Source organism: Cynocephalus volans, chromosome 11 (assembly GCF_027409185.1).
Source record: "Cynocephalus volans isolate mCynVol1 chromosome 11, mCynVol1.pri, whole genome shotgun sequence".
NCBI lineage: Eukaryota > Metazoa > Chordata > Mammalia > Dermoptera > Cynocephalidae > Cynocephalus > Cynocephalus volans.
Window position 1 is genome coordinate 111,860,667 of NC_084470.1, and position 23,217 is coordinate 111,883,883.

Genomic DNA, 23,217 nt, shown 5'->3' on the forward strand with positions numbered 1-23,217 from the left:
AGGTAAATGTTGGTGAGGACATGAGAAAAAATAAATCCTTGTACACTGTTAATGGAATGTAAATTAGTACAGCCATTTTAGAAAGCAGTATGGAGGGTCTTCAAAAAACTAAAAATAGAATTACCAAATTACCATATGATGCAGTAATCCCACTTCTGGGTGTCTATCCAAAGGAATAGAAATCAGTATGTTGAAGAGATATCTGTGCTCCCATGTTCATTGCAGCAGTATTCACAATAACCAAGATATGGAATCTAGCTAAGTGCCCATCAACAGATGACTGGATAAAGAAAATGTGGTGTGTATATATATATATATATATATATATATATATATATATACACACACACACACAATGGAATCCCATTCAGTCTTAAGCAAGAACGAAGTTCTCTCATTTATGACAACATGGATGAACCTAGAGGACATTATGCTAAGTGAAATAAGCCAGGTACAGAAAGACAGATATCCCACGATCTCCCCAATACATGGAATCAAAAAGAGCTGTGTTTATAGAATAGAGAGCAGAGTCAAATGGTGCTTACCAGAGGGTGGGGGGTATGTGGGGAGGGAGAGGCAATGTTGGTCAAAGGGTACAAAGTTTCACTAGACAGGAGGAATAGGTTCTAGTGATCTGTTACACAGCAAGATAATTATAGTTAATAATAATGTACTGCATATTTCAAAATTGCTAAAAGGGGATTTTAAATGTGCTTATCTCAAAGAAATGAGAAGTATGTGTAGTCATAGAAATGTTAATTAGCCCGATTTGCTCATTTCACAATATATGAATGTATTAAGACATCACATGGTACCTCATACATATGTACAATTACTATTTGTCAATAAAAAATTGTAAAAACCACTTCCCTGCTCTACCCCCTTTTCGCTCAATACCTGCCAGCACACTGGCTTTTCTTTCCGGACATGCTAAGCTTGTTTCCACCCCAGAGCCCTTTGTGTGTGGGGTTCCTGTGCCTGGAATGCTCTGCCTCCGATCTTTGTCATTCAGGTTTTGATCAAATATCACCTCCTCAGAGAATCCTTCCTTTTCCTTGACCATCTATCTGATATACCCTAACCATTAGCCACTTCCTGTGAAATCAGCTTTTGTGTGTAGTCAGAGTTCCTTCCATATGTGAAATTGTTCTTTATCTTATTTGTTTTTTATTGTCAGATAGAATGTCAGCTCTCTGGACCATAAGCAGGGACCCTGGCTCTGTTGTCCACTGTTGTCCAGCACATAGTCTGTGCTCATAAACTTTGTGGAGTGAACCAGTGAAGTAAACTGCTTGTTTCTGGGTTGAATTAGGGATGAGGAAAAGTTTTAACCCCTGGGGAATTTTGGTTGGTGGGTTGGCTGGTTGGTAGCTTCAGGGTAGATGAGTTTTAATGAGGAAGTATTAAAACATTTGAAAAGCCATTTTAGGGAAGAGGTACCAGTTCACCATTCTGGCTGAGATTTTAGAAATTACGATCATTTACCACTTATTTTTTTGAGCAACTGTTTTGCCCAAAGCAGTGACCTGGGTAACTAACACCCAGGGGATGAAATTATATAAGAAATGGTGCTTGTTCTCAAGGATACCACAGTGTGGTTGGGTAAATAGGAAGTTTGCAAAATCAGAGTGCAAAGCCAAGTGTGATGAAGTGGGATCAGGATTTTTATGTGGGGAGAGGTCACATGTGCTTAGGGATTAGGAAAGGCTTAAAGACTGATGGAATGTGAGCTGTATCATAAAGGATGGGCAGGATTGTAACAGAGAGGTAGGGACGAGGGGTGACCTGGACAGAGAGAGGAGAGGAGGCAAGATGGCTTGGGTGATGGGAAAGAGTCAGCTGGCAAGTTTGTTGCTCAGAGGTGCTGCTGGAGAGGAATCGAGGCAGACGAGACTGAAAACTTCTGAGGAGTTAGAATGCATGGACTCCTTCCAGCATTTTGCAGACCCTACACTTTGAGAACTGCTGGATTAGAGCAGTAAGACCATTTGCGGGAGGAGGTCAGTTGGGAATCTGTTGTGGTGACCTGGGCAAGAGATATAATTTAGATTTTAGCAGCGAGTTAAAAACAAGAAAGCAAAGCAAGAGATGTTTTGGAAGTAAAATTGGCAAAGCTTGGCATCTTATCGGCTGTGCTATGGGAGAAAGTGAGTGTCTCGTGACAAAGGCGTTAAGGTTTGAGGGACTAGGATAAGGAAGGCTGGAGTTATTATCCATATTAGTGCATGAGATGAATCTAAATTGGTCTGAAGCTTATCTTGTTCTCAGAAGTTAGGGAAATACTGCAAATCTCTAACTTTTCACGAATAACTCAGTCCTTATTCTTCTTCCAAGAAAACGGCAGTATTATCTGCTGTGCCTGCTGTTTTTATGCCTTGTTAATTCTACCCATTCAGTCAACCTCCATTCAAAGAGATTAACATATACTTAGCAAAGAAGTTCTTCATAGGACTTAGCGTCAATGTGCTTGAATCAACATCTCTATGTCAAGAAGCCCACCTCAAAAGTCAGGATGTTTTCCAATGTGCTAGGTGGGAGGAAGGTGGAGCTCAAACCTTAGGATTTTAGAAAATGTGCATTGTTGTGTCAAATGGAGTGGTTGAAAACGGAGGGTTGATAATTTTCTACATTTTTTTGCCTTACTCTCATTAAAGGCCTTTATCACATTGAGTTTAGGAAGAGACGAGGCTTGGGAGCTATTTAGCATTTTCAAAGGTGATTACCAGCATGCTGCTTATGAGTCTGTAGATGGCAAAATGCTTTGATAGGTTAAGGCTCTATGAAGTAGTGAAGTAGTTGTGTTGTGCATCATGCTTCTTTGAGAATGAGACTTTCCCCACTGGGCTCTAAGCAGATCAGATACTTAAGCAGCATAGACTCCATAAATGTCACCATTGGACAAGCAAATACTGACATTGTTATTCTTGGATCTAAAATTGCTCTCTCAGGACGGTTGCTGCTAGCCATGTGTGGATATTAACATTCAAATCTAAGTTAATTAAAGTTCAATAAAATAAAAAATTGAATTCCTCAGTTGTATGGGCTGCATTTTAGGTGCTCAATAGTCATATGTGTCGAGTGGCTACTGTGTTGGAAAGCTCAGATATGGAACATTTCCATCATCCCAGGAAGTTCTCTTGGGCAGTTCTGAAGATGATGTGACAGAAGCAGATTATTGTCAGTATGTGTGTGTCTCAGTCATGAGTATTCATAGGCTTTTGTCATCAGCCCTCTACTTTCATCACCCTGCCCCCTCTTCCCCTTCTCCACACATTGTATGGACTTGCGGTCAGAAATTTCACAGCACAGTTGCTGAGCAATGTTGTGCTCATAGCCTGGCTGTGCCACCTAGGTCCAGAGGATGCTATATGATCTTGGGCAAGTTATTTAACCTAAGTTCCAGTTTTCTCATCTAAAAATGAAGATAAGCCTAATGCCATTTAGGCATTAAAGGAGATAGTACACATGAGGTACCTAGCTTGGCTCAGGGTAATTCTCAATAACTTTATTTAGTTGTCATATTATTAGTTTCATTACTGGCATGATTATTGTGTCTCTATGTTACGCAAACGTAAGGACATTGAGGAGAGTGCTTTCCAGGTAACAACATCACTACGTGCATTTTGGAATGGAAGCAGATGAAGGACGGACAAAAGGTACAAATGATCATTAACCAGCTGTGCATAATTAGAAACGATTGTTTGGCCATGTGAAATTTACATGTTGTGTAGTGAGTTTAGTTCAGTCAATATTTATTGATCACTTACTGTACATTGAGAACTTACAAGCTGTCATTGTGTGAAAGCCCCGGGATGGGCCCCTTAGGTGGTATGAAGAGTGATTGCTGCAGAAGAAGGAGATAAGGATAAAGGGTAAGAGTATACAAATAACTGTGTAAGAATATGAGAATGGCTGTAAGAGACACACACGGAGCGGAAGGGGTAGGTGCAGAGGACAGGCTTCCATCCCGCTGAGAGGTAGAGAGGCCCCGCCAAGGGGAATGGTGGCTGAGACAGACCTGAAGGACGATGTGCCATTTCGCTCCATCTGGGTATGGTGGGACTGGGTGGGCTGAGTGTGGATGGACGTGTAAGAACAGTTTGTGTTAGGAAGAGGAGTCTGCCTGAGGCCTTGAACCCTTGGGAGAAGAAGTCTAGAAGGGAAGGCTGGGTCACACTGAGGAAGGGTCTGAATGCCAGGCCCAGGTGCTGACCTGATGGAGTAGGCAGAGGGGAGCCATGGAAGGCTGGCAACTTTCTGCTCAGTTCCACTAGCGCTTTCAAAGAGAAGGATGCATTTCTTTGCTGGGGGAGGGAAGACAGGATGAATGGCTGTGTTTGATCTTGTGAAGTAACTGAATTCATCAAATGGCATTTCTTCAGCAGAGAAGAGAACACAGCGCAGGCCGCACGGTGCCCACAGCGTGCACAGGGCGTCTCCCGCCCTGTGGGCCGTGCTCACTCCCCAGCAGCCCCAGGGAGGCCCCACGTGGGCGCAGGTGGGCTGCTGAGTACAGCGGCAGAGGTACGGTACCTTCAGGCGGCTGCTTTTTTAAAATCAGGAAGCAGAGGTTCAGTGGAACCTTTCTGATCTTCACTTATTTTTTATTCTGCTGCCACGTGCCTTTCATTAGATTTTCAAAGTTAGTGTGAGGTTATTGTTACTACTCAACACCCAGATGCACACACGGCTAAGTGTCTAAGCCACATGGCTTCTGTTATTCCACAGCATCATACTGAAAAGTTTGAGCTCATTTTCTATCATGAACTTGAGTCATTTCAGTGGGTGACTAAACAGGAAACAGGAAATTGATCAGTGACACTGGAAAAATAATAAGACCTGCTGTAATTGCCCCCTTGTTCTCTAAGGTCTCTCATGAGCTATCGAATTAGCAGAATCTGTGTGTAGAGCTGTAGGATTTCCAGTATATAGTTATATCCTCATTTTCCAGTTTTAATAATATTGATTTTTCACATTTTCATGATTTCATGATTTGAGGTGGGATGTTTCTTAGAGTTTTGAGGTGTACATTTTTTGGAGTAGTGTTTCATCTATGAAAAGTTGTTAAGTTGGAGGCAAGTCTTTATATAGATGGGATTTTAGAATCAAGGGAATGAGGCACTTGGTATGATTTCTTCTAAAATATCAACCTCCACCCTGCACCCCCAATAGGATGAGCCTCAGGGTGCTCAGGACACAGCTCGGGTCCCTTCTGACATCCCCTCTAGAGCTCAGAGGCAGGTGGTACACTCCTGTGCCCTTCTTGGTGCTTCCCAGCCTGGGGTGAACTGCTGCCTGGGAAGGCCAGAGGCAGCTGGCCCGGTGGCTTGAGGCTCCCCAGACTCCACCAGGCTACCATAAGGATGAGACAAGCTCTAGATCAATCTAGTTCCTCTTGGGAACTGATTGCTTTGGTCTCCTCATCTTGGATTTATTCCTCCAGACTCCATCCTGCCATCCTAAGCAGTGTTTTGCCAGTAAACTTTTAACATACCCAGATTTCCATGATGTAAATCTTCCTACTGTGGTGTCACTGCAGAAAGTTGGGAAGAGATGTGTGTCTTCCCAGCCCACTGGAGCCAACACACCACCTGTCCCAGGTGCCTAGGATTTAGCTGGTTGAGACATTAACCAGTCAGCTCTACAGCTGTTATCTTGAAGAGCTCCCTTGAGACATTTTAGCCACCATGGCCACCTCTACTCTTGTGGTCATCGCATGGCATCAGAATGAGCCTGCTCTGCCTTCATGTGGCTTTGAATTAGTCATGTGTCACATAATAACATTTCAGTCAGTGCTGGACTGCATATGTGACAGTGGTCCCAAAAGATTATGATGGCTATACCATTAGCTTATAGCTTAGCTGTGTAGCAGGCTATACCATCTAGGTTTGTATAAGTACATTTTGTGATGTTCCCACCAAGACAAAATCACCTAATGACGCATTTCTCAGAATGTATCCCTGTTGTTAGTGACGCATGACTGTAGTTTGCTGGAATTGTGGAGGTGGACAAAAAGACCCTGTACCGCCCCTTGCTAGGCTCAACTTTTGGAGGGATGATGTCCTGGAAACTCACTAGCCTATACCTTGATCATTAAAAGTGTATAAACACATGCAAAGCATTATTTGTAAAAGTGCATCTGAGAGGCAAGCAGACAGATAGGGAAGAAGGTAAATGAAAAAAGAGCCATTCCTGGGTCCGACAGAATTTAGGTGGCAACCCAAAATATACCTAGAGATAACCTGAGTTATAATGGAGAGCCTTGTTATCACAGTAAAAATCAGAACTCAGTCCTAAAAGCTACAACCTCTCGTTCTGCAAGAGTAAAGAAGAGATTGAGGAACTGGGCTAATCAGGAGCATCTTCTGCAGAAGGGAGCTTTTAAGGTTTGCAAGCAGCGTAGCAACTTTTGCAAGCAACTCCTGACATCAAGTGCTTTCTGTTCTTATAGGACCTGGCCCTGGAGGAGGCTGTTCTGGAGGAACTGACCCAGAAGGTAGCCCAAGAACACAAAGCCCACAGGTAAGGCAGGCGGGAGGCGAGGGCTGTCCGGTCCAGCAGATGGCCACTGTCCACAGGGCAGGCATTCATCCCCCCCCACCCCCGGCTTGAGTCTGCCATTCTGTTTCTTCTGCCATGTGACTCAGCTGTGTACTTCCCTTCAGAGGAAGTTGTGGATGTGAAAACTGGGCTCCTTCCTCCCTCTCTCCTTCTCTCCCTGTTTCCCCCCCCCCTTCCCTCTGCTCCCTCCTTCCCTCCCTTCCTCTCTCCCTTCCTCTCTCCCTTTCTCTCTTCCTCTCTCCCTTTCTCTCTTCTTCTCTCCCTTCCTTCTCTCCCCTTCTTCCTTCCTCCCTCTCTCCTTCTCTCCCTGTTTTTTTTTTCCCCCCTTCCCTCTGCTCCCTCCTTCCCTCCCTTCCTCTCTCCCTTCCTCTCTTCCTCTCTCCCTTTCTCTCTTCTTCTCTCCCTTCCTTCTCTCCCCTTCTTCCTTTCTCCCTTCCTTCATTTCTCACCAGAATGCCCACACAAATGTCAAGTTGTTGGCCAGGAGAATTTCTCTCTGTGAACGTTCTAAAAATCTGTTATCAAATCTGGGAGGCAGGCTGGCCAGTCAGCTCAGTTGGTTAGAGTGTAGTATTATAACACCAAGGTCATGGGTTCAGATCCCCAAACTAGCCAGCTGCCAAAAAAAGAAAGAAAGGAAAATCTGGGAAGCCTGGGGAAGCTGCCTGTGCTGGGGGTGAAGGCCTAAGGTGCTGTGTTTGCTGGGAAGGTGAAGAGCAAGAGGGGAGAGGAGGGAGAGAGACTTTGACTTAAGGAGGCACCCAGAGCTTGATATCAGGGCCACTTGGAGCTGTTTGGGCCCAGTGGAAAACAAACTCCCCGTCTAACCTCAGAGGCCCAGTGGAGTCATCCTGGGCTCTCTTATCTTGCCCACTTGGCTCCTCAAGTGTCGTCCTCGTAATAACCTTTTCTTTTTTCATTTTTCCTTTAAAAAAAAAAAAAAAAAAGATTTCTCCCAGGTGAGAGAAAAATAACTTTCCTTTTTGAAGCAGGTAGCATTACTTATAGGGATGTTGGGAATAATTATTTAGTGTTTATAGGGCTGTGGCTCTTAATTAAATACTTTACCTTCCTCTCATTATTCCCTGTTGAGTAAAAGGCTCCTGGGGAAGATGTTAATGAATTACTTAGTAAAGCACCATACCTTCACAGTTGGGTAATGATTGCTCTTCCCAGAAACTAGAGCTAAACCACAGCTCTGGAACTTGCCATTAAGAGGGTAGGGACCTTCCAGTGACCACTGCCCTTAACCATTTCCTTCTTTGACACTATTTTGGTTTTAGTGGAATCCTGCCAGCAGAAGCTGAGCTTATGTACATCAATGAAGTGGAGCGTTTGGATGGATTTGGACAAGAGATTTTCCCTGTGAAGGTAATATGCTGTGCCCTGTCCTTGCTCTAGCCCTTTTGGAATGGCACAGGCATTTGGCAAACCGTTGTTAGTGGCAGTGGGCCAGAATGGCTTGGCCTTCTTATTGCTATGTGGCATTAGTTGGCAAGTCCAATTTGGGTAAAGCAAAACACTTTTCCTTAACCAGGAGATTTTTGAAGTTTTCCATGGTCTTCAGCAGAATATCTCATGTATAAGACAGCCATCTACATGAATACCAAGCGCCAGCCTATCCAGCGCTTTGAAGGTATCAGGGCTCACATCCAGTCTCACAAGAGGACAAACAGCTAATGTCATGTGTACATTAATCAAGACTAGCCAGCAGTTTTCTTCCCCATGCTAAATCTCTTTTCTTTGAGTGGATATAGGGATCATTGTTTGTGAGGTAGAATGAAACATTTCCTGTATGCAATCATGTTTTATTTCTCCAGATCTGTAGAGCCTTCCATTGTAGGTTTCCAGCCCCTCTGGTGTTTTGTGGAAACTGTGCCTAGGGTGTGGCTGGGGGGTCATGGTGCATGGTCATTTATAGAGCTGAGCCCGTAATCCATACTCATTTTCCTCTCTCTGTTGACCAACTTTACAAAAAATGGAGAGTTTTATCAGAAACCTAAAGCAACTGGCATGTTTTAGCAGTTTGGGAGATGCCTTGCAATTTTAGCAGAAGCATCTCACTCCAGACGAGCTCCACTGGCTATTTTGTAAGTGTTCTGCTCCCCTCTGTTGCACGTCTGCAATTTGCCATAATGGGAACTGCCCGTGTGCATCAAGTAGAATCAAGCAGGGTGGCCACAGCTTGCAAAAAGGACTAAATGGCTCTTTTTTAGATTTGTTTAATTTTCTTTAGCTTCTGTAATGGCTGCCCTTCATAGGGTTGTAATCCATTTTCCTTGCAATAATGCCTTATGAAGCCATCTGCATTCCACTTACATTTCAGCAGCTCATATATAGTCTTGATATTTTGGGTCATTGAAAAATCAAAGTAAACTTTTCTCCATTTCTGGAAAATTGACTTCTCAATCCCGAAAAGCTGGGGATTTTGTTGTTGGTCATTTGCTTGTGTTATTTTTGTGGGAAATAGGGGCAGTTGAGATAGTGTTGAAATCTACTGTGCCTGGTTTAATGCACTTTCTAGTATGTGCTTTCGTGGGACCAAGCGATATGTTATACCTCCTCTGAGTGGGAAGATAGGCAGTGCTGACTTATTGCTGGGCAGATGTAACTTAGCCACGCTGCTGCTGCTTCCTGTCTTCCCCCCACATATCTGATCATGACTGAGCTGACCACCTTCAGACCACATGATGCTTGACAGCCCGAGGATGATGGGTGGGAGCAGCAGTACCGGTGGGGGGTGATGTGGTCAGCTCTGAGAGAAGTGTAAAAGCAGACTGGAAAGTATGCAGGGAGGGGCAGTGAGTGGTGCTGAGTCCCTTTGGGTTAGTACAAGTCCTTGTGACCAGACCAAGTGAAAAGCATGTCATGGCATGTCCTGGGGAGGAACGTTTCCACTCAGTGTGGGGCTTTTCACCCGTGGTGCCTCAAACATTTTCAAGGCTGGAAGAGTTCTAATCTACTTCCTACCAGGGCTTCCCCTCCTCCTCCACAAACACAGGTGTGGCCGCTGCCTGAGTCGCTCCTGTGTTGTCAGAGCCCATGGATTTGGGGAAGGTGCTTCTGGGATGGGCAAGGCAGCACCTGGAGCCTCAATCCATTACTAAGTTGGACTTAAAGCCCCTGAGTTTTGGCCAGTGCAGTGCCCCCAGCCTCCGGGGTATAGTGGCTACCTGGAGCATCCCTTCCAAGTTTTTTCTTTGGCCCGACCCTTGTGTGCTGTCTTCCTGTATTCGTATCACCACCAGACTTCAGCACACATCTACGGGCAAGTGCCCAGGGATGTCTGTGCGCAGACTTGTTCCTTCCTTCCATCTCCACTGGCTCTCTTCCCTTCCCTCACGTGTTTTTCTGCAGTCTGTCTGGCTTACCTTTTCATGTTCTCATAATCACCAATATAGCTCTCTTTCTTCCTCCCCAGTTCTCTCTCTCAGCACTCTTTCTTTCTGCTTTTGCCACCAGTCTTACCCTTTCTCTATCCCTGTTAAAAGACTCCTAATGTCAGCTTTGGTGGGTGGATTGAGAAGAGGTCACTGACAAGGGACCTGTCTTCCTTGTGTCTTAAATGGGATCAAGTATTCTGGGGAATGTAAAGGTCCTTCATTTCCATCTCAGGCCTCATTGGGCTTGGCCCCTCTGGCTGCAGAAAGAGGACCCCGCCCCCATACCCCAGTGAAAGCAGGGGACTGAGCGAGTTTGTCTCTTAGATGTTGAGTCTTGTTCCTACCCTGCTCTCAGAACCCTGCCTGCTCTCCCAGGCAGGAGATTGGAAGCACCTGGCTGGACCGAAAGATGAGACTGAAGATAAGATATCTCGGGTTCCCCAACACAGGGCCCAGCAGATCACCCGACAGTGAAGCTCACAAGCCACTCCTGGGCTCTCAAAGCTCCCAACCGGCATTGAGCATCCCACTCTCAAATGTGAATAATCAGCCAAGCATCACCCTACACGATGTCCTAATAGGAATGACAGAGCCCAATCCAATGACAATGGAGCGGCCTGGACAACACAGAGACTGCAAGGAGAAGACCCCTGAAGAGTCTCAGAAATTTAAAAGAAAAGAAAAAAAAATCTCTCCTTGAAATAATGGGTACTTATAAAAAGGAACATTGAGAATAAAAAAGAACTCTCAGAAATTAAAAATGTGATATCAGAAATGGAAAACTTAATAGACAGTTTAGAAGATAAAATTGAGAAAATTACACCACAAAAACAAAGTAATGGAAAGTGGGAGATAGGAGATAAAAGGATTAGAGGACCTATTCAGGGTGTCCAGCATCTGGATAACGGGAGTTGTGAAGAAAGTGAACAGAGGAGACAGAAGGTGGTAATTTGAGAAAACATCCCCCCACTGAAGAACATGAAACTTTCCATCAAAAGGGCCAAGCGTAGTGAATGCAAAGAGAAAGACCTAGGGCATTCGGAGGTGAAAATTGCTGCTTCTGGGGAAAGGACATAGTGGGGCCACTTCTTTTAAACAAGCCCTGAAGAATACTCAGCTCTTCAAACTATGCACATGTATAACTCGGATTTACAAAACAGAACTAAGGGGTAAAAAGATATTAATAGGTGTTTATGAAAGAGAAAATCCAAATGGCCAAGAAACCTGAGAAAATCCTGAATTTCTCTCATAAACTGGGAGTGTGTTGTGATAAATGGAGAGAAAAGAAAAAATACATATAATCAACTAGGCTGTGCGGTGGGCGAGTTCCTCCGGGACCTGGCCCCTGCCATGACTGGTCTCCCTACTGCCCTGTTGCTATGATTCCTTCCACTTAGGGGTGAGAAACGGGGTGGGGCTGTCCACGAGTGGGCTGCAGCCATGTGCTGCAAGACCGCCGGTGATCTATTTCATCTTCAGCGTGTTTTTAAATTAATTTTTAAATTGGCAAGTAAAAATTATGCATGTGTATGGTGTACAACATGTTTTGAAATATGTATGCATATGTAACAGCTAAATCAAGCTAATTGACCTGTACATCACCTCATGTACTTTTTTGTAATCAGAACATTTAAATTCTGTTCTCTTAGTGATCTTCAAGAATATAATACATTGCTATTAACTGTCGTCACCATGATGTACAGTAGATATCTCAAACTTTTTTCTCCTGTGTAACTGGAATTTTGTATTCTTTGACCAGCATTTTTCTAATCCTCCCAAACCCCAGCTCTGGTAACCACATTCTACTCTCTGCTTCTATGAGTTCAACTTTTTAGATTCCACATATAAGTGAGATCATGAGGTATCTGTCTTTCTGTACCTGGCTCACTTCACTTAATATAATGTCTTCCAGGTTCATCCATGTTCCGTTGTGTACGTATACCACATTTTCTTTATCTATTCATCTGTTGATGGACACTTAGGGTGATTCCATATCTTGGCTACTGTGACTAGTGCTACAGCGAACATGGGTAATCACAAGTGTCTTTTGTTGATCTCGCACAGGACAATCATGGAAACAGTGTGCACCTTGGCATTTTCTTTATGGGCATTTTCGTGAGGAACAGAATTGGAAGACAAGCAGTAATATACAGGTAGTCTCATTTGTCTCTTTTCTTTCTTTCTCCTTTTTCCCCTTGAGGGACTCTAGACAACCATACTGAGTCTTAAGTTATCTAGGTGAGTTACGAGCCAGACTGTGAATCAGAGTTGAGTTTTTCTTAACTCAGGTAAGGTCAGCCCTCTGCCAGATTTAAGCAGTCATGGAGAAATTCACCTCACTTCTCCTGGAGACCTGACTGGGGAGGGGAAATCCTTTTTTCCCACCCAACTGCAGGAAATACATGTTGAACCCCACTGAGTCAGGAAAGTGGAGCTAAACTCTATGAGTCTGGTTGGAAACTGGTGCTCTAGTCAGTCTCCTGCTAGTTACCTTTGTTGGGATTATCCATGACCAGTCATTAAATCCAAAGTGGCTTCTTTCCATTGTCCTGCACCCTCTGCCTAACCAACCACATGTGCTGGAAGAGTGCAAACTAATTTTTATATCACCAGTTTGTAAAAGGGTATTTTGAAAAAGCAATCAATTTATTATGATAAATTAAAGGACTTTGTTACTTTTTTATTATTTTGACACTTTAATCTTCTTTTCCATTTAACAGGAGTAGAGCCGGTGTAGGGCTATGACAGAGTACACACCCATTACATGCCCCTTAGCTTACTTCGCATTGGTGCCTGTAGATTCTGTCATAATGTCAACGATCTGAAAAACCATGTGCTTGCTTTTATTTACAACGGCAATAAGGCCCATTATTTATTGGAAGAGCAGCTTTCTGGGGTGTGCGTCTGATAGAGCTGTGCATTCAGGGCACTCTCATCAGAGGCTATCTTCTAGAAGTGAATCTAGGCCAGCCTTGTACTCGCTCGATCAGCAGTCATTGCAGGTCATTTTGAGACAGTTTTCCAATCAAAAGCTTCCTGATTGGCTTTTATTTCTCTAGGTCCCCACCCTGCCATTATTTTTATGATTTTCTCTTGCTCTTTGAATAGAGACATTGTTTGAAGTGGGAGTGGGGAGAGAGATCTTCAAGGCTACAGAAGAAACTTTTTGATTTTTGCGGATGTTCAGAGTCAACACCACATACCTGCCACAAAGTACAAATTAGTTGAGTAAAATAAGTGAATACGTGCAGTTGTAACTATGCATTTTTATTTCTGTTTAAAGCTGTCCAGGCTTTCTGTCCCACCAGTCTCCATAGTTAAATCGATGCTTCAGTCTCTCCTGAGCCTGCAGAGGTAGACAAGTCTTGCACTCCAGCTCTTAAGGTGAAGAAGAAGAAAATAGCAGTTTGAAAATTTGATGAGCATAAGCCACTCTCAGGTTTTGCTCAGTTTCCTTAAAAACTGCCAGAAGCAGTGGCTTGTCTTCCCTTGTCTGGTGTTTATTTTGTGTATCTCATTTTGGATAAGGTCTCCATGAGCACAGTGAAGAAAATTCTGTTTTTCAGTGTGTGTGTGTGTGTGTGTGTGTGTTTAGATCACAAAAGCATGGGCACATTAAATGCTCCCTAGGCATTTTTTCCTAGGTGGCATGCTCAGTCTATAGAGCACATTGCAACACAGAATTTATGCGGATTCTTGGTCTAGATTCCTAAAACACATGACTTTTTAATAGTATTTACTTCTCCCTCACTAAAAAGCGGGGTACCTGGGAAGTGTTTCGTCAGTTTTGAAACATGGAAAAAAGGCAGAAGTCCCTCGCAAATCTTCCCAATCTGTCCTGAAGGAAATTCTACTTTATAAACAGCAGTATCTGAATATGTTTTACATAGAATTTTTAGTTATTTACGCAGGTACATATTGCATTTTCTTTACCTTCCTCCTTTGAGAGAAGGAACATTTAGCTTTTAAAAAAATAGTTAAATCATAATTTGTAAAATGAGCTTCGGTGGTGGCAGGTGACCCTCCTGTGCAGGGTTATAAATGCATGGAACGTCTTTGGGCAAACAGGATTGCATTTCTTTTGACCAGGTGGAACGACATTGGGAATATCACTCACAACAAGTCGACGATTCTGGTGGAGCTCATCAACAAAGAAGAGACCGCCCTCTTTCACACGGTAAGCAGGATGGACAGAGGCAGAGTCCGACAAACAGCTTGCTGCCCAGCTTTTCAACTCATAGTGTCCTTTCCTTGCTCTTCATATCTTGAGAGTGAATATTCTAGTAGAGAGGTACTTTCTGATACTTGCCCACTGCTACTGTTCATTTCAGTATAGTGGTGGTGAGATAACATGATCAAAATGCAGATTTCCAAGCTGACTTTGCTTCTAGGATTTAGCTACCTCCACTGTCTTGTTTGTGGTGATTCCCAGTGTCTGGCATGCCATGTTCCTCAGCACCCTAGTCCCAGCCCTCATGGAGGAACCCCTGATAATATCACCTTGCACTGTCTTTTGCTGGCTCACCTGGATTTCTGTTGAGTCAGGACCACCTGGGCATCTCGCTGCCTCTGGTGTACTGATGTTTGGGATTTATTCTATGCTCTGCCTTGATTCATTTATTTACTTTTAAAGCACTTGGTTTGGAATTATGTAAAGACATGCCAGTTCATCACTGTAACCCCAGCACCTTGCACACAAAGGATTCCTTGGCAGACAGCCTTTTGAGCCATTCTTTGGTGGGCCTCGTAGGCATGGCTGCTGCTGGTTGAAATTCAGCAGGTTGGTTTGGGTGCCGGCCCAGCATGTTATTCTGTGCTAGAGATGGAGGACTGGATGTATCCCTGCTTAGAGGAATCCTAGTGAAATGTATATCTCACAAACAAATGTTTATTTTTCCTATTTCTTCTTTTTTGAGGATGATATCGAAAATGCCAAGTATATTTCTCGGTTGTTTTCTACAAGGCACAAGTTTTACAAACAAAACAAAATCTGCACTGAGTAAGTAAACATTTAGTCCACCTTCTCCTAAGATGGCTTCATCAGATTGAATTCACATGCTCTAGAGATGTTGTAGATCGCTTTTCCATTCATTCTGTTTCCTCATCTTCATAGAAGCCAAAGAAGTGAACTAAAGCCAGGCAGGAGTGACGAGACTTTAATGACAACTGTCTAGTGTAGTACGTATGCCTAGAGAGGAAATCACTCACAAATTGACTGCAAATGCTTGACTTCCTGTATGGGCTGGGCCACATTAGTGTCTTTCCAATTCTCACCTATGAGTTTGGAGGAGCCATGCGGTTGCCAATTTGCCAGGATGCCCCTTGGTGTCAGGCGTGGAGGATGTTCAGAAGTGGGTAACTGAGTGACGAGCCAACTTGAAAGAGAAGAAGCTCCTGTCATCTGTAGCCCCGTTGCACTTACACAGTTGGCTAACCCTGTGTGTGCTCCTGGGTCATGCCATCTGACTGCAAATGAGAGGCCAGGTAATTAGAGGAAGATTTGGAGGACACACGTAGATGTCACAAATCCGTGTGTATTTTTTAAATTTAATTTGGAAATAACGATGATAAAAGGGAGTGTGATGAGGGCACTTGAATGTGGCCTGACCTTGATGTAGCATGCTGGGGCTCACTCTATCGTTGTCTTTACCTTGGTTGCCTTCAAAAGACGTTCCTCATCAGAGTATGTTCAGCAGTTTGGGCGCCCAAGGTGTTTAATTTTGCTTCAAAGAGCTTCAGGGATGTAAATGCAAGAGAAGAACTGCTCTTCCACTCCCCCAGTGGCCACATCCAAGCGTGTGTACAGTACCGTCTTGGAGCATCTCCTGCTGAAGAATGCAGCTGCTTTATAACCAGATCCCCAGATCATGGCAGGCTTTTTTCTCCACATGATGGAGACTCTGTCAAGTCAGGCACTGCAGTTGATCATTTTGGGGGTTTGAAAGCATATCCGATAGTATTAGGCCTACCAGCAAAGTTTGCAATGTAAATCAGAAGATGGACTGATCAGGGAGTGGCAAACTAAGCAGCCACATCTTTCTTATAGACACATTCTCATGTGTACCCCACACACCGTTCTTTGGAGCGGATTCCTGATAGGTCGCTTCTGTGCAGTTCTACTCTGCCATTGCCTTTGACATTAACAAGAATTTTCTAGTTGACTTCTGTAGGGTGAACAAAAAAATTGTTTTGAGAAGTGGATTTCACTGTAGTCTTCTGGTTTAACCATTTCTCAACAAATGGCTTTACTGTAAAATTTACAGAGTATTTGTATTTCTTTTATGGTCTTTTCTTACAGTATTAATGAACATCACATATTAAACTGAAAACTAAGAAGAAATCCTTGTTTTGGTTTCTTCTTTAATAACCATTCTTTCTTCTTAGCTAGGTGTAGGAAGTTCTTAACCTCTTATTTGATTAAAAACTAGGGATCTCTCTCTAAAAAGTAGACACACACACACACACACACACACACACACACTCTCTCTCTCTCTCTCTTGCTCTCGCTCTCTCTTTCTCTTTCTCCTAAGGCCTGGGTTGCCCCTCCGGATTTTTACGGAACTAGCATTATCTTAACAGTATCCTTCTTCATGTATGAACAGCAGGATCCTTCCCCAGAGGTCTCCACCCTCTAACCTTTGAAAGACTTGCTGATTTTTCTGCACCTGCAGAGCTACTGCTTGTCACCTGGATGTATTCCAGGGAGTGATTCCCGTATTTCTTGACATGGGGAGAAAAAATGGGGGAAGGGTGTTTAATGTAGGTACAATATTACATTTGGCCAGTCATTTAAAAAATCCAACATTACTATATTATCTCTATCATTTCATAAACGAAAGATATTTTATCACAAAATGGTAGGAAGGAGATCTCAGAATAAGGAGAGTCCTTTAAATCGAAGAAATTTAGTTTGATGAAAAACTCTCTATATTCTGTTTTTCATTGTTGTTTCTTATAACACTGAGAACTAGGGAAAATGTCATGGCATAGGGGACCCTTTACTCGAAGGCACCATTGATTTCAGTTCTGAAGACTTTAATAATAGTCCTGGTTCATTTTTATCTCTACATTAAAAAAAAAAAGTTTGTTGATTCTCAGTTTGGAAAGGTACTAATCAGATAAATATTTGTAAAATGTATTATCTTAATAAAAAATGATTTTATGGTCATACTCAAAATTTTTATCTATTTTGGGTTTTCATTTGACTGGAAGCATTTTTTTATAGCAAATATGATTTTTTTAAAAATGTTTTTTCCTTGCATTTTTTCTAATTATGAAAGATTTTATTTTATACATGCACAAAGGTACAAGGAATACTCGTATAATTTTTAAAAATTCATGTAATAATGGTGATGTTTTTCAGTCTTGTTTATTTCTCCCACAGTCTTTCTTTAGAAATAAGCCTCATTGTTTTAATATTACTTTGTAAAACTTATGAGGATACTTCAAAAAGTTCATGGAAAAATTGAATTAGAAGATAATACGGATCTTTCCATGAACTTTTTGAAGATCCTTTGTGTTTATTTAGTATTTTTAAAAGAATAAAAAAGGAAGTTGAAATTATTCTTAACATTACCATCCAGAAATAAACAATGTTTATGTTTTGTTATAAGTCTTAACATCTATTTCCCCTTCTCTCCCTCTCTTGTCTATCTGATCTTTTTATGTCTGATCAGTAATAATGATCATTCTCATTTTTTCAACTTTTTGTGTAGACAATCAAATTCTCCACCCCCCATCAGACGGCAACCCACCTGGAGCCGGTCCTCTCTGGTATGTGTAAATTCTTCAGTAATCACGTACTCTGACTACTCTGACTGTTGAGTGTTTTTGTTATTAATTTGAGGGCAGAGATGACTAGGGCATCATGACCAGGTGAGATCTTGTGAGAACACAAAGGACATCATTCTGCCCAGCAGGTGTTCTATCTTGGGCCATTTTGAGCATTACTCAAAGCTAATAGAAAGATGTGAAGAGTTGGTTTCCCTTAAAGTTTTCTGTTTGTTTTAACTTATAAGTCTTTTATTTCTAGTGATGAATTTTTTACACAAAATCAAAATAAACATGTGGCCTTTCTGTTTTTCTAGATGAACAGATCCTTTGAGTTTGTTGGAGAATATAACTGAATTTTTTTCATATGCAATGTATACCCTATAGGATGTCTTTAACTTGTCTTTTAAAAGGAAAGTTTTAAGGAAAATTTTTCTCTGGAAAATGCATGGACATGGACTCAGAATTCTTGAGTTGAGCCATTATATCATCACAGAATAATTCCCAAGTACCCACATGAATACTAGTAATCTCATTATCCTGCACAATATCTCACATGTGGCCCTTTGCCTTGTGGGGTGCTTTGGTTTCTCCCCCTGGAGCATCAATAGATTTGTTCATGGCACTGTTTCTTTATTCCTCTCCTTCATCAATGTTATTTTCCTTTTCCCTTCTTTAGAGTCCAAATGTCTTACTTAGTGAGATAATTTTTTATTTATGTTCATGAGACACCATGGAGGGCCAAGAGTTTTAAGGCTCTCTTGTCATCTAATTGCACACTACTAATCCAGAGAAGATACAGAGGCTTACCTATTTTATTTGGAAGAAGACAGTCTACAGGAAGACTGATCGGCTTCTTGGGTTCACCCTTTCCCCTGTTCTTTGAGTTTAAACCATTTCACCAAGAGTTCTTTGCAATGGTTGAGGGTAAGACCAGATAACATTGTCTCTTGGCTTCTTGCTGATAACCAGGACTGCCGATGGATGTTTTTCTCTTCCTCTTCTGCCCATGTTTTGGCATCTAATTTGTTTCTATATTAACAGATCTGGAAATGAATAATATGTTGGAGTATATAAAGATATGAAATAAATAATATAATCCTGAAGTGGTATTTGGAGGATTAGGTATTATTGTCCTCTGCCTGTTCAATTCTGCCAGTTCATAAACAGGCACTTACTTACTGGATTTTTTAAAATAGTGGGAGGGGGGTATACACCACCTTGCCTTTCCATGTATTTCTATTCCCTTTTACAAATCCCTCCCCACTATTAAAAAAAAAAAGAAAGAAAGAAAAGCCTTAAAACCAGCTGTCTAGCCATGGAAAAATTGAGTTGAATTACCTATTGCCAGGAAGAGGAAAAATATTTTAAATTGCAACTCAAAAATTAACCAAAGGGAGACTTGGGAATGTTGAGGAGAGCTGATACAGCACCTTTTCTTTAGTTCCTTGAACTACTTTCTTAGATTAATTTAATTTCAGTTTCTTAGTTTTTCTCTCTTGATCCCTTTTAATTTTTGGATCCTTGTCTTTATTATCTTCTTTATTTACCTCTTTGATGCTTAAGCATTGTTAGTAGCAGAGAAAATGATAGGTGGGTTATCTACCCAGCTTCAAACTCTGGCTCTTCTGCTGCTGACGGATGCTGAGAAAGTCTGACCCCTGCTGGCTTTGGGCTTCTTGGTTTGTTCTCACCTTCTCTCCTAGAAGAGTAACTTTTAAAATAATATCTGTAAGGCTAATGGAAACATTAGAGATCATTCTGTTTGGTGGCTTACAAACTTAAGGTCTTTTTTCACACCAAAATTCTTTCATCAGACAAACTCTTACCTGGATCCCCAATATGTGAATAAACTGGGTAATGTTTGCGGTAGGGGGAGGGTGGAGTGTGATTTGATTGACAGGATTTTGAGACCTAATGAGGTTAAATGACTCGCTCTAGATCACATTAGCAAATAATCATATAAATTAACCACTGGGCCCAGCTGAACACTAACCCTGTCCTTGTTTGAGGTTGGAGTGGAGCTGTGACCTAGGGCCATAGGCACAGCTGTGCTGATGTGCAGGAGCTTGTAAGCAGGATTTTGAATCAGATGAAACAGGTGTCCCCCTTACTCTCCTATTTCTTAGATGGCTTATAATGTACCTGTTCTGAGTTATTCCCGTTAAAGAAGGCATAGAGAATTTTGCAAGTGTGTTCGAACGCAGAAAATAAATAGCTACATGCAGTCTTCTGATGGTATCCTCTTTTTCTGTCTGATCTTGAACTAACTTCTTGATTTCTCCATTGTTGTTCCTCTAGTCCCAGACTTAGTGATGAGATGGGGGTGCAGATGAGAAGAGGGTGGGGTCAGGGGTGGCATGGAGAGCCGCCGCAGGTGGTGACGCGGACTGCCGTGTGAGAGTCGATGGCCGTCTCTGCTGTGTTCTCTGTTTCAGCCCAGGCAGCAGCTGTGCATTCTGCCACCCATGCACGTCCAGTGTGGCGAGCACTACTCGGAGACACACACTTCACAAGGTAACCCTGGCTCGGCCACTTTCCCCCCTTAAGACGAAAAGTTGAATACCAGTAAGCGGCAAAGAAGACCTTTTTTTTTTTTAAATGGCAGAGATGTTTTCATTTCACTTTGTCTTTGTCTGGATGACAGTGGTCAGTAGCTTCAATTTGCTAAAGGCCTAAAATATCAGTGACCCTTGAGAAAAAAATGTGTCCAGGATTGGCTGCTCGGGGAGTTGGGGCCAGGGCAGTGAGCCAGTTCTCTTCTCCTCCTCTTGTAAATGGGCTTAGAGAAAAGAGAGAGACGGCTAAGCCCGACTGGATACGTCCACCCTTGTTGCCAATATCAGGAAGCTTGCAGCAGTCAGTCAGGGTTTCATGGTGGCAGAGACTGTGGGCATCCAGAGTAACTGAAGTACACAGTCCCAACCCTTCTGCTAGCTTTTCTTCTCATCTCCCCACCTCTAGCCCCTCAGCCCCTTTCTCAGTGCACATATTGCTTCTCAGAGAAGAAGAAATCTGCTTTATTCCTCTTTTTCTCCCAAAACATCTCCCACATAAAATGTGTGAAAAAGCCCGTTACTGTGGTAATAGCAGTTATAGAAATAACAATTAACATTTGTACAGCGATTATGATGTGCAAGGCACTGTTTTAAGTACTTGCTGTTTATTGTCTCATTTAATCCTCACAATAAACCTATAGGTACTATTATTATTTCCACTTCACAGATATAGAAATTAGGATACAGAGAGGTTAATGGTGGGGGTTGGTTATGAAAATCAGTATCTTTTCATCATTATACCAGCTGCATCTCAGAAAAGGAGATGGTAGAAAACCTTGGATGTTGACAGTATATTAAATGGATAATTAGTTTCTAATATCATCTCCTGGCCATTTTGAATCCTCTGCAGTAGAAGGTGTGAGCATGAAAACTGAGATAATTAAGACTATTTAATAACAGTACTTTTTACAATCAGGCTAGCAAAGTTACTCTGCTTCTATGGGAATATGCTTTAATGTGTTCTTTATGTTGGTGTCTCATCCAAGATAGTATCAGTTTTTCTGTGGAATATGGGGGTGGAGACCATGCGATTTCACTTTTTATGATTTATTTAAAAGTCACCTCATGAGTGAGGCAGGATGGCTTGGAGGTTCACGTCCCTTTGTTTGACTTCTCGTAGACAGCATTTTCCATGGGAACGAAGAGGCCTTCTATTGCAACTCTCACAACAGCCTGGATTTGAATTATTTAAATGGCACTGTCACCAATGGCAGCGTATGCAGCGTTCACAGCGTCAACTCACTCAACTGCTCGCAAAGTTTCATCCAGGCTTCTCCCATGTCCTCCAACCTCAGTATCCCTGGAAGTGACATCATGCGGGCCGACTACATACCTAGCCACCGGCACAGTGCAATCATCGTGCCATCTTACAGGCCAACCCCCGATTACGAGACAGTCATGCGGCAGATGAAGAGGGGGATCCTGCATACAGACAGCCAGAGCCAGTCCCTGCGGAACCTCAACATCATCAACACCCACGCCTACAACCAGCCGGAGGATCTGGTGTACAGCCAACCGGAGATGCGGGAGAGACACCCCTACACTGTCCCCTATGGGCCACCAGGGGGCTATGGTAACAAACTTGTCAGTCCATCTGACCAGATGAATCCGAAGAATAACACAGTACCGAGCAAGCCAGGGACAAGTGCCATCTCGCACACGGTGAGCACCCCGGAGCTGGCCAACATGCAGCTCCAAGGCTCCCACAACTACAGCACAGCCCACATGCTCAAGAACTATCTCTTCAGGCCGCCGCCCCCCTACCCCCGGCCCCGCCCTGCCACCAGCACCCCAGACCTTGCCAGCCATCGCCATCAGTATGTCAGCGGCAGCAGCCCGGACCTGGTGACCCGGAAGGTGCAGCTGTCAGTGAAGACCTTCCAGGAGGACAGCTCCCCGGTGGTGCACCAGTCTCTCCAGGAGGTGAGCGAGCCCCTGACGGCCACCAAGCACCACGGCACGGTGAACAAGCGCCACAGCCTGGAAGTGATGAACAGCATGGTGCGGGGCATGGAGGCCATGACGCTCAAGTCGCTGCACCTGCCCATGGTGCGCCACAACACCCTCCGGGAGCAGGGCCCACCCGCCGAGGGCCCTGGTGGCCACGAGGCCCGCCAGCTGCCGCAGTACCGCCACCAGAAGACGTTCTCTGATGCCACCATGCTCATCCACAGCAGTGAGAGTGAGGAGGAGGAGGAGGCCCCTGAGGCAGTGCCGCAGATCCCCGCACTCCGGGAGAAGATGGAGTACAGCGCCCAGCTGCAGGCGGCCCTGGCCCGGATCCCCAACAAACCCCCACCCGAGTACCCGGGACCTAGGAAGAGCGTCAGCAATGGGGCGCTGAGGCCAGACCAGGTCAGCCTGCCCCCCGCCGTGGCCAGAGCCAGGGTGCTGAGGCCTGGGCCCGCCAAGGCCATCAGCGTGTCCCGGCCCGACCAGCTGGCTGTCAACGGGGCCTCCCTCGGTCCTTCCATCTCTGAACCTGACCTGACGAGCGTGAAGGAGAGGGTCAAGAAGGAGCCTGTGAAGGAAAGACCTGTGTCTGAGATGTTCTCCCTGGAGGACAGCATCATAGAAAGGGAGATGCTGCTGAGGGTGAGTGCCTCCTGCCCAGGCACTGTGCCACTGACAGCCACCCCACGTGCACACAGGGACGTGCCAGGCTTTTGAACAGTCACCGGGCACTTAGCCGGGTCGTGTTTTGTTTCACAAAATGTTAGTTTTTGCCCTTTCACATAAATCGCCCACTCTCACAGATGGCTTCTAACAGGTATACTTGGTACAAAGTGCTGTAATTGTGTTAGGACGTTGTCGAGGTCAGTGTCTAGGCCAGCATTTTGCTGTGTATTCAGGGCCCAGACTTCCCGTTGTGTAAGCTGCTGGAAGGTTACCTCCCCGTGACTCTTAGTGTTTTGGTTTTATAGGGGGAAGCATTTTCCCCCCAA

The 23,217-nt window shown here is 43.7% G+C and overlaps 1 protein-coding gene across 1 annotated transcript in view; it reads left to right on the forward strand.

Moving 5' to 3' along the window:
* PTPN14 (protein tyrosine phosphatase non-receptor type 14) overlaps positions 1-23,217 on the forward strand; it is a 166,193-nt gene that overhangs the window by 119,673 nt on the left and 23,303 nt on the right. The window contains exons 6-13 of the mRNA XM_063113722.1: positions 6,452-6,522; positions 7,845-7,932; positions 12,009-12,097; positions 14,034-14,121; positions 14,861-14,943; positions 17,660-17,717; positions 20,153-20,231; positions 21,393-22,867. Of these exons, the coding sequence (XP_062969792.1) occupies positions 6,452-6,522; positions 7,845-7,932; positions 12,009-12,097; positions 14,034-14,121; positions 14,861-14,943; positions 17,660-17,717; positions 20,153-20,231; positions 21,393-22,867 (2,031 nt within the window). The remainder of the gene's footprint in view (positions 1-6,451; positions 6,523-7,844; positions 7,933-12,008; positions 12,098-14,033; positions 14,122-14,860; positions 14,944-17,659; positions 17,718-20,152; positions 20,232-21,392; positions 22,868-23,217) is intronic.